This window comes from Leptonychotes weddellii, chromosome 1 (assembly GCF_054177405.1).
Source record: "Leptonychotes weddellii isolate Sample4059 chromosome 1, ASM5417740v2, whole genome shotgun sequence".
Classification (NCBI taxonomy): domain Eukaryota; kingdom Metazoa; phylum Chordata; class Mammalia; order Carnivora; family Phocidae; genus Leptonychotes; species Leptonychotes weddellii.
In genome coordinates this window covers 27971826-27983247 of record NC_138369.1, presented here as the reverse complement: position 1 = coordinate 27983247, position 11422 = coordinate 27971826, and the positions used below count along the sequence as shown (strand labels likewise).

Here is an 11422-nt window from a genome sequence, read left to right as displayed (position 1 = left end):
GTTTGTGATTATGTCTTTCCATCTGGCCCTCCCCTCTCTCTGTCTGCCAATCACCTGGGGATTTATCTGCATGCAGCATTAGCTGGAGAAAGATGGAAGCCAAAATGTTGTTGATATATTTATGTATGTGTGCGTAGACGTGCTGAACAAAAACAAGCTGATGGAAACACCCACTCGGAGAACCAATAACAATCTTCTCTCCTTGCTTCTCTCACTTGCTTGCTTTCAGCAACCACTGGAAAGAAAAGACAGCCAGAATAGCTCTCAGCACAGCGTCTCCAGCCACCGGAGCCTACACACGGCCTCCCCAGGCCACAGCACACAGGTGCTCCCCGAGTACCCACCTGCAGAGGCCCCAGCTCCAGATCAAACCGACAGCTCTGGGCAGAAAAAACCAGATCCTTTTAAAATCTGGGCCCAGTCCAGGAGTATGTATGAAAACCGACGTGAGTAGCACCCTGGCTCCTATCTTCCCGAGACCCCTGCCCAAGGCTGCAGTTGTCTCTTGAGGCTTCTTGAAAATAGATTTTCAATGTATAAATGGGGTAGAAGTAAATCACGGTTAGAGTTCGGCGAAAGCTTCTCAGAATAGTGACAGAACCTGCTGGATGTTCTTGGAGGATCCATTATGTGTTCAGTTTGGTGGGGGGGGCAAGATGTGGATGGTGGTCAAAATAAAGGGCCTGGATAAAAAAATGGATTTATTTTTCCCTTCAGTTAAAAGAAGTGGCAGATAAGAGCTGCTGTCTCATTAACTCTTCCCCGTGTAGAGATTGTGACATATTCTCGTGAAACAGCTCTGATGGACAATAGAACATAAATATGATTGGTTTGGATTGCAGGAGTAATGAGAAGAGATTAAATGCTTTCTTAGTGGTCTCCTAGTTTTTAAGACTACTGGTCATTTTTTTTTTTTTTATCATTATCAGTCTTTTTAAACATTGCCCTTAGAAAGGAAAAAAAGAAAGAAAGCAGTGAGTGGTTTGCGCTTTAATTATTTATACTGTGGTTAAGTGTGTTCCTTTGGCTTCACCTTTTCGATAAATATGAACTAGTGATGGCGTACGTTGTAACTTTTTGGCCCTTATAAACCTAACATTGCCTTCTTATTTTATTTCTTACTTTTTATTATGAAATGATTCCAAAGACTGTTCATGGTAAATAATAATCATTTATCCTACCATTAGCAATGAAAGCTCCAAGGTGCTTTAATCTTAGGGGATGCAGACTAACCCCCATTTTGGTGGTTGCTATTACTTACATTTTCTCATGAGTGTGATTGGTCAGGATGAAGCAACTCCGGAGGAAGGAAGGATATGCACTTCATTTCTCTTTGGGGCAGGGGATTGAAGAGAATGTTTAATGAGGTCTGGTGAAGGTTCTGATTAAAATTGGAAGACAGAAGAGAATCACTCTGCCCATCCTCTTTGTGCCCCCCACCCTCCAGCCCCAGCACAAGTTTTGTTTATGGCCACAGCTGTGGTTGTTTCTCAGGCAAAGCCCCCATGGCCCCAGCCTCTTGCCCACCCACTCAGACTTGGCTCTGAAGCCTTTCCTTTGCTGGCTGGAGCAATTCCTCCGTGACTCAAAGAAAACAGGGGAGCATGGCCAGCATCCCCATCTGAGAAGGAAAGTTGGCCATATTACTGGGTGAAATTCAGCAGTTACGGGGCAAAAGGCAAGTCTGGAGTCATGATGATTACCACATTTTGGAAGTCACTCAGGAGTCCCTCCATCCTTTCCCTCCTCAGGGGAGAAATATCATTGCCTTCTTACTATAACAGTGTGGGGAATTAAATAAGCTGTTTTGGCTGAGAGTTCCCTATGCTGACAAAAGCCAGATAATTTGAGTAGGAATTTATTTAGTCCCCGGTATTGAAAGACCCCTAGAGTATCCCTGAGGCCAGGTCAGAGGAAATGAAGTTCCATGTGGAACATTCCTCATAAGCATGAGTTGCTAAGTATGAACCTGGGGTCTGCTCTCCCTATGTCTTCTCACTAATTGTAGTGATTTCATTGAACAAATGTTTCTCAAAGAGGAGTATTTTCACATTCTTTTCACATTTCTCTCTAACCATGTGGCTCCTCCAATTAATGGCCCACCTTCAGTTGATGTTGAGATATTGCTTTATTGACCAAGCTCCTGCTTTTCTCAATACGATATACATTTAGGACTTTCTCATGTGTGAATCTTGCTGTGATAAAATAAACCGTGTTCTGAAATGCTGGTGGGCATCAAGGATTGACAGACCATCCTGATGCATCCATTTAATAGGAGACTCCAGCTCAAATGCCATTTTCACCTTGATGGAAGCAAAATTCATTAAGAATTTGGTATTTAATCAGATTTTCAAAAAAGTTTTTTTTTTTTTTTTACCAGAAATAAAAAGTAAAATACTTACTCCTACCCCACAGCCAGCTGCTTATTTAAGCATCGAAATTATTCAGGTGGCTGTCAGACTGAAATATTTGGAATGGGGCCAGTTTTGTCTTCACTTTCTATAACATCTATGGAATAGGATCCAGCAGCCCAAACGAGAATCCATTTCTTTTTGGTGATTGGAGGCTCCATAATTGAGTGATCTTAGAATCCTAATTGATGTTAAGATTCCCATAGATTTCTCCCTCACCACTCAATAAGGGTAATGAGACTTTTCCCCCAGTGGTAATTATTTGGTCTCTGTCACAGATTTTCTTCTTTTCACAGCACCTGCAAACAAACCTACATCAGTCTTGTCTTTTAATCAGTATTTTGCTTTATCCCAGATCTGTTTTTCCCATTCCCTTAGGTTGTTTTTTATCTTGTCTTTTCCAGGGGGGAGGGGGGTGAAATAGAGCATGTAGCCTTGTTAGATGTGATTCCCTGCCCCTCCCCCAAGACATACTGAACAAACACCATACTCCAGGAAAAAACAGGGAAATTGAAGTCAGGAATAACACTTCAATTGGACCCATGTTATCCTCTTTTTATTTTGAAAATATATTTGTCTTATACTTCATTTTATTGTGAAGAGCAGTGTGAAGATTAACACCATCCCTGATCAGATTCCTTGACGTGGTCTAAATGCTGTGCAAAATACCATATTCTTGAAGGGCCATCTGTCAAAACACCAGGGTCAAAATGAATCAATCTGAATTGCAGATGTGTTAATAAATCCCTTTGAAGGGCTTAAATATTTAATTAAAAACAAAGGCAAGCATGGAAGTCCTTTAAAAGCCATGTTGCCTGCTTTGTCTTTTCTCTAAGAACATATCAATTACTCACATGTCTTTGAAAATGACACTGATGGAATCTTATTAGTCAATGTTCAGGAAGACCAGCTAGCATACACCAGTGTGTACTACAAAAGGAAGTCTAAAGCTTGCCTTTGAAACAGCACCTGTTCACAAAATAGGTTGGAAAGAAAAAAAGTCAAAGCTATTGTACCAACGATGTAAACCTGTCTTATTCAGGAGAATCATGCTTACACATTCGGAATTGGTCAATGGGATCCTTTATTGTAGTGAGTTTAAGGACGTTGGTTGTACTTCTAGATTTTAAGAGTTGTTATGACAGTTCTTATTTGTGTTTTGTTCAGTTCTTGGCCAGATCTGATGATTTGTGTCTCTAAATAAAAGACTACTCTAGGGGCACCTGGATGGCTCAGTCGGTTAAACATCCGACTTTTGATTTCAGACTGAGTCGTGAGATCGAGCCCTGCGTCCGGGCTCTGCGCTGAGCCTGTGGAGCCTGCTTGAGATTCTCTCTCTTCCTCTCCCTCTGCCCCTACCGCCTCCCTCTCTCTACCTTAAAAACAAAACAAAACAAAAACTATATTGGTTGAATTGCTGAGAATTCATCTGAACAGGTATTAGTGCAAGAATGAATTCCATTGGGAATCTTTAAATAAATCCTGTAGTGTGGCAGTAAGAGAAGTATACATAATTTTTTTTCAAAAGGAAATCAGGGTTTAGACAAACCTAAAGTTCATGATATGATTAAAACAAGTCACACGAAAATGCGTACTTTAGGGTATAATTAAATATGAAGAGTCTAAGATGGTAATGGTAGTTGTATGAAATTCTCAGTGGAACAGCTCTAAATACCAGCTTTTTGACAAGAAAAGCACCATGAAAAAAGAAAAAAAAAAAAAAGCCAGAATCAAACTATAGTCTTTAAAAATCCACAGCAGCCATGACCTTTACTGTGAAAGCTTAACTGCACGTTCCTTATCAATCAAAACTAAATTAAAATGAACTAAGAGAAAGCACATACATTAAGCTTTGCAAAATTGTGAAATTAATATTCCAGCTATGTCACCTTCGCCTGCATCGGGATTGAGCAAGGGGGAAAGAGAAAGAGAGATCAATTCCACGAGTTTTGGAGAATGTCAGAGTAAGGATCTGCTGAACACTTTTATTTCTCCATTATTATTCATACTGTTTGATGTTGCCATTGGTCCCGGGCGGGGGCGGGGGCGGGGGTGTGCTGGGGAAAAACTCAGAAAAGGGAGGGAAGAAGGAAAACTGCCATGAACAGAAGCATTATGGCGCTGTTGTTGACCAAGCACAGACCAAAGACAGGATGACATAAAAAGCGATGGGCACATTGTATCTAAGTCTGGAAATTTGTGTCTGTAGTAATGGAGACACCAGGAGGTTTCTCTGCAAACCTGGTGATTCCATTCTTTGTAATTATCAAAGGAAGTCTTTTGACTGCTTTATTGAGTTGTCCCTGGCATTACCAAAGGATGTAACTGCTGACATTGTCCCCTCTGCAAGGGCTTTAAAAAGGAAGAAGACTGGACAAAGTTTTCTTAGTTCTTTTTGATTCAGTCTCACTCAAAAAAAAAAAAAAAAAAGGTGATATTAATATCAGAAAGATAATTCTTCCCTGCTCCATTCTCGTAAAATCTGCCTGAAATAAAGAAGAGAATAAAGCATTTCTGGGGAGTGGTCTAGAAACTTCGGTGCCCCTGGGAAGAAGTGGCAGCAGAGAACACAAAAGAGAGAAATCCTGTAATTCTGTAACATGGTTCCCTGCTGCTTTATCACCTATGTTATATATTTGGGTACGTGGAATTTGGTGGAAGAATATAATGGTTAAAATGCCAATGTCAAGGTGCCAGAAGACTTTCTTTGTAACATGTCTGTGTTGGTGTATCGTGTTTGTGTCTGTGTTTTCCTAGCTCATCATTGGCATCTTCAACATCCTTGGTGTCCTTGGGCATTTTCCTTTTCAACAGGAAGCTCTTTAAATCAATTTGCCGTTTCCCCATTGATTCTCAGAGAGAACAAATGCTATTTTCCTATGGACTAAACTGAATGATAAGCCTCCATCTTTTGGCCACAAACACCTATACCATGACACTGGATGCCTAAATGAGCGACTGAAGGCAGAAACCTGCTACCTTTGATGTCACTGTAGCATGGGCAAGTGTCCTTGTGTTAAATGATACTGAGAAAAATGAGTAGAGGCTGGAAGTCTCTGCAGAGATCCTTCCCTTGTTTGCAAAGGGCTCAGCAGACTTAAGGCAGACTCAAGGCAGACTCTGCCAGGAACCTAGAGCTGGCCGGAAAGCACCCGTGGTCTATTTTGGAAATAATCCTCCTGCTTGAGTGAACCCAAGACAGAGTCCCAACCTGATTTAATTTGTTGTTTCAGTGAGGCTATTAGAGCAAATACCCTGTAGCTAGCTACTTGAACAGAAAGAAAATATTGTTACCTTAGCGTGCTCAAGAAAATATCATTCTCAAATTGTGTTTAGGGGAGTCCTATGATGTAGTTTAACTGCACGTTCTGTGGAGCCTTGCAGCTTAGCCTGTGCAATTATAATAAAAAAATGCATTGGGCATAAAGCACCGTGTAAAGCCTGCGTCATTAAGATAGCTCAGGCAAAAATATTGGATTCAAACTTCTCTGACTTGTACTTACCTGTTCGTTTAGTTTCTTCTCTCTTGGCGTATTCATACACCGTACATTTGAAGGTAGTGGGTGAGTCACTCTTGCCAACTTGAAATCTAAACAACCGCCTTCTTCTTCCCTACCTTACTGTACAAAATTAAAGAAGATGAGAACTAAACTCTTAGGCCTACACACTCCTTCAATTCTGAACCCAATTAATTAAATAAACCAGAAAGTATGTAGAACAGTATTTGAAAATCTCCTTTAGGATTCACTGCCACTAAGCCATTTTTTTTCTTTAAATAAAGATTTTCTTTAAAAAAATAAAATAAATAAATAAATAAATAAATAAAAGCCATTTTAAAGATCATAAAACACTCTCTCGTATACGTTAAAATACTAAAGAAGAATTAAATAGAAATAACTTTTTTAGGGGCGCCTGGGTGGCTCAGTCGTTAAGCGTCTGCCTTCAGCTCAGGTCATGATCCCAGGGTCCTGGGATCGAGCCCCGCATCGGGCTCCCTGCTCGGCGGGAAGCCTGCTTCTCCCTCTCCCACTCCCCCTGCTTGTGCTCTCTCTCTCGCTGTATCTCTCTCTGTCAAATAAATAAATAAAATCTTTAAAAAAAAAATAAAATAAATAACTTTTTTATTACCTTAGTTAAATAAGAGAGTGGTACATAGGACAATTTCAGGTAAATTTCAGGTATAGTGAACATCATCTTACAGAAATGGTTTTTCTTCTAATAAATGAGGTTTTTATTTTAAAGCTCAGGACATTACTAAGAGTAAAATATCAAGTTACTGGATAATAAGTTAATACTTACAATTTTAAAATATGATAGGCAAAATCTGGAGCAAAGCAGTCATTCCAGTGATAAAGTAAGAAAATATGGAAAATTGACATTGAACGTTTTTGTAGTCACCATTCGTGTTGAGAATATGGAAGGCTGGCTCCTTTTTGGTAATATGACTGAAATTATAATAAACTTTGAAAACTGGAAATATTAGGATGCCCAAGAGTAACTTTTGACAAAAATGATCTAACAAAATCAAATTATTGGTTTGCCAATCTTGATTACTCTAAGGGAGAAAAAAGTGACATTTTTTAAAAAACTGAAAACTCTTTAACTCAAGCTGTTTTCTTTCATCCTCTACTTGGTATAACATCAGATGTGTTATCAGGGCTTCTAAATCCTCAGAGCAAGCTTCTGTTTCCATGGTCACTGTGACTCAGCATGAGCTCCCTCCTGAGACGTGGGCACCCACTTTGTGGTCCAGCACATGATGATTTTAATTTACTTAATTTTTCTGGCAACAATACCAAGGACAGTGGTTAACACCGACTTCTGGCTTAGTCCGGGATAATGGCTGGGGCTTGATTAGGAATTATCAAACAGTGATGAGTCCTTTGAAAAAACTTAGGGTCCGGTGACCGGTCCTACTGTTTGTTTCTGCCTAGTGTCCTCTGTTATTTTATCCATCCAGATTATTTTGCTTCCTTCTCTGTTGGAATGCTGTCATCTGCTCAAGCACCATCAGGATTGCTCCTCTGTGTTCACCTTAACGGTATGATTCCTTTTAGCAGAGAAATCACCTCCCTCTTCCTTCTTTCTTCTCCACAGTTCCAGACTACCAAGAACAGGACATCTTCCTCTGGAGAAAAGAGACTGGATTTGGATTTAGGATTCTGGGTGGAAATGAACCAGGGGAACCTGTGAGTCTCTTGTCTACCTCTTCCCCCTGTGCTGTTTTCTAAGATATCAAAGCAAATTGGCAGCAGTGGCAAATTACCAAGATTTGAGTCCAGCCATGTGCAACACAGACTTTCATTTCAAGTAGTGTGGGTTATTCACTGGGTTTTGCGGAGCTCCTTTTGTCTTGACGAAGAAGAGACTCATTCCCTTCTTTAAAGTTTGTATTCATGTTTATAAAAAGTGGCAGCTCCAGCACCTGGAGCTCCGCGTCAAAGAAAATGAAAACAAAAAGCAAAATAATAGGCATCAACTAATGAAACAATGTCGTGATCCTTCCGGCCAAATCTGTTAAATCGGCCAGCAGGGAGTGGGCTTTGTATATAGCTGGTGTACAGAGAGCACTTGACAAGACATGAAAGATCAGAGGAGGTAGGACCGCTGTCTTTACAAAAGTAGAAAAAGAGCCCTGGACAAGAGTCAGGCGACCTCGAACCTCCCTGGTCTTCAGTTCCCGCCTCACCTTTAGAACAAATTTGTATAACATCCTAAGAATGTTTTCAAAGGAGAAAAGAGAACTAAAGATAAATACTGTTAACTTCTCTTAATAAAAAATAACTATTTATTGAGCACTTACTATGTGCCACACCCCATGCTAATGGCTTTTAACATACATTTTCTCATTTCTCCATCAAATCCCAGAATTTATCCCCATTTTTCAAATTATCAAAGACACAGAAGGGTTAATTCACTTGCCCAAGATCATAGCACTAGTAAGTGGAGGGACTGAAAGGGTCTGACTTCAGGGTCCACATTCTTAATCACTCTTTTGTCAAAGTTCTTTGTAAACTGTAAATACCATCTAAAGGTAGTTACAGCATTTTTATTTAGTGAGGAGGCAAGGAAAGCACAAATAATTTCGCTAAGGTTTAATGAACTGTAAATGTAACAAGACACTAAATATAAAGACTGCTCTGCATGCAGCTGCTAAAAGTACAGAAATGGGATGTCAAACCAGACTTTGCATGATTCATTGCCTCATTGAGTAGTATTTTTTGTGCCTTCCCTATTGCTAGGCATGGTGCTGGACCTTTAATGAAAATTAGTATTACTATTATAATTTCCAGAGTTTCCTGGAAGGAGGGTTCTGAGGTAAACAGAGAAGGAGAAAAGATTTTGCCAGTGAAGGAGTAAAGTGATGTATTTCTTCTGCAAAGGGGAAAAAGTGAGTCCTCACCAGACCCCAGATAAAGGTCAAGAAACCAAGCAAGAAATAGTTACTTTCGGGATGCCTGGCTGGCTCAGTCAGAAGAACATGCAACTCTTGTTCTCAGGGTCGTGAGTTAGAGCCACACATTAGGTGTAGAGATTACTTAAAAAAAAAAAAGAAAAAGAAATAGTTGCTTTTCCACCATTTAAGAATTACTGTAGCACCTATCACAATGGCCTGATAACCTGGTGGGTGCTCAGTAAATGTTTATGGCACAGATGCAGACATGAATGAATGAATTAAATTGTTTTCAGAAATGTGAAGGCCATCGGTGTAATAGTAAACCAAAAGGTCAACGTTTCATCCATAATCCAATTACTCAACAGATTTATATCGGTCACATTGTACCACTGGGTGCTGCTGATACGGACGGCCGCCTGAGGTCTGGGGATGAATTAATCTGTGTGGATGGGACACCGGTAATCGGAAAATCACACCAGCTTGTGGTCCAACTTATGCAACAAGCTGCCAAGCAAGGCCACGTCAACCTCACGGTGCGGCGTAAAGTGGTGTTTGCAGGTATGTTTTTCATTTATCCCTTTAGACAGTGCTTTGTCACTTTATGCACAGAAAAGGCCCCCTTCCTGTGTCTGCCTCCTCAAGCATCTATTTTAGCAAATCTTTGCAAATGTGATTAAGCTCAGACTTTCCAGATGGTTTCCTTCTCTCAACTCCAGCAAAACTACTGTCATTCAACAGTACTTTAATGTGCCATTCATGCACGTTCAGCAAAACCTTCTAGAAGAGGACTAGTTGAATATATACTCCCTCTCCTCATCTCCCTGCCAACCAGAACTTAGTCACCTCTTCACTTGATGTTAATTCTCAACAAAAGAGGTCATTATAAAAGGCAGGAACGCTGTAGCTTCAAGGTACAAGAACAAAAATTAGTTTTGTGCCGCCAAATAAGCTCATAAAAAAGTTAGTGATGCCTTACTCTGTTGCTGCTTGTCATAGGTAAGAAGCCAAGGTTTGTTTTCTCTGTAAGAAAGTTGTAGAGCTGGCCAGTTCTTGGCCATCGTTGACTTCTTTCTCCTGCCTGTAAGCTTTAAAGTACTTGAGTTCTCAAAACATACAAACCCTTTCCGGCTCAACTCAAATAAAACCTTCCCTGTGAAACCCTCAGAAATTCCCTCCTTCTGGGCGCCTGGGTGGCTCAGTTGGTTAAGCGACTGCCTTCAGCTCAGGTCATGATCCTGGAGTCCCGGGATCGAGTCCCGCATCGGGCTCCCTGCTCGGCAGGGAGCCTGCTTCTCCCTCTGACCCTTCCCCCTGTCATGTGCTCTCTGTCTCTCTCATTCTCTCTGTCTCAAATAAATAAATAAAATCTTTAAAAAAAAAAAAAAAGAAAAGAAATTCCCTCCTTCTTCCAACTCCCTTCCAATTTTGGCATTCCTCCCTTGCCATTTTTGTGAATCATGGTTTACTTTTGTATCAGAATCTGCCATTTTGAGACGGCTCGTTGTGTAACTGTCTCCTTCCCATTCACTCGCCAACGTCTTGAAAGCACACACCACATGGGATGTTCACTGTGTCTGCAGCCCCCACCTTGAAATAGTCAAGACAGAATGCAGAAAAAGCAGATTGTTATATCACTTGAATTACTGAAGAAATATGAAATGAAATATCTTTTCTTCAACACTTTAGTATTTGTGAAACAGATACTTACCAAATGAAATTAACTGGCCCTTTGTTTAAAAAAAATTGTATAGCTCACTTATATCGATTATATAATTAATTAATTATAGAATTAAGATATCAGATTCCAGTGTGAGACTCCTACCTTACTGAAACTGTGGAAAACGGTGTTAATCAGTCATGGATTATGCCCAGAGAGCTCACTGATGGCCTCAGAATATTTCTTAAAATGGTACTCCATGCAGTCAGTAGCAGTCAGTTAGAAATGGCTTTTGAGATGGGTTGAAAACGTTTGATTTCACTGACCCAAATAAAAATAATAGAGTAATGTGATTTTTGTTTGTTCCAGATTTATTTTTTAAATATTAAATATTTGGGGGTTTTAGCTCTGAGTCAAAGACATGTTAAATCTATAAGAGACATTAGACTGAGTGCAATAAGCTGGTCACAAAAGGGCAAACATGGTATGAATCCACTTATATGACAGACCAAGAGTAGTCAGATTCATAGAGACAGAAAGCGGAATGGTGGTTGCCAGGGGCTGGGTGAGCGAAAAATGGTTCATTAGTGTTTAATAGGTACAGAGCTTCAGTTTTGGAAGATGAAGATGTTCTGGAGATGGATGGTGTTGATGGTTGCACGTTGCTGTGATTGGACTTAATGCCACTGAACTACACACTTAAAAATGGTTAAGATGGTAAATTTGATATTATATATATTTTACCACAATAAAAAGACATATATGAAGGGAGAACTTCAAGAATAAATGTCTTACACAAAACCCGAACACGCATTTTGTTTGTAGCATCAAACCTGGGTCACTCTTGCTTATTATTTTGGCAATTTTGGTGTGCTTTATCCTGTCACCTGCTGAAGCAATAAAACTGGAACTCTGAGGAAGGCTGACATACCCAGGAGTGTGATCAGAGTAGACAAT

General features: G+C 40.1%; 1 protein-coding gene and 1 long non-coding RNA gene across 2 annotated transcripts in view; one reads left to right on the top strand and one right to left on the bottom strand.

Annotated features, from left to right (window-relative positions):
* MAGI1 (membrane associated guanylate kinase, WW and PDZ domain containing 1) overlaps window positions 1-11422 on the top strand; it is a 576983-nt gene that overhangs the window by 541966 nt on the left and 23595 nt on the right. The window contains exons 15-17 of the mRNA XM_081805817.1: window positions 230-446; window positions 7509-7600; window positions 9174-9366. Coding sequence (XP_081661943.1) covers window positions 230-446; window positions 7509-7600; window positions 9174-9366 — 502 coding nt within the window. The remainder of the gene's footprint in view (window positions 1-229; window positions 447-7508; window positions 7601-9173; window positions 9367-11422) is intronic.
* Window positions 9874-10295, bottom strand: LOC145716790 (uncharacterized). The gene is made up of 2 exons (XR_014139683.1): window positions 10222-10295; window positions 9874-9994 (listed from the first exon to the last, which is right to left on the bottom strand). It is a non-coding gene; the product is annotated as an uncharacterized LOC145716790 (long non-coding RNA).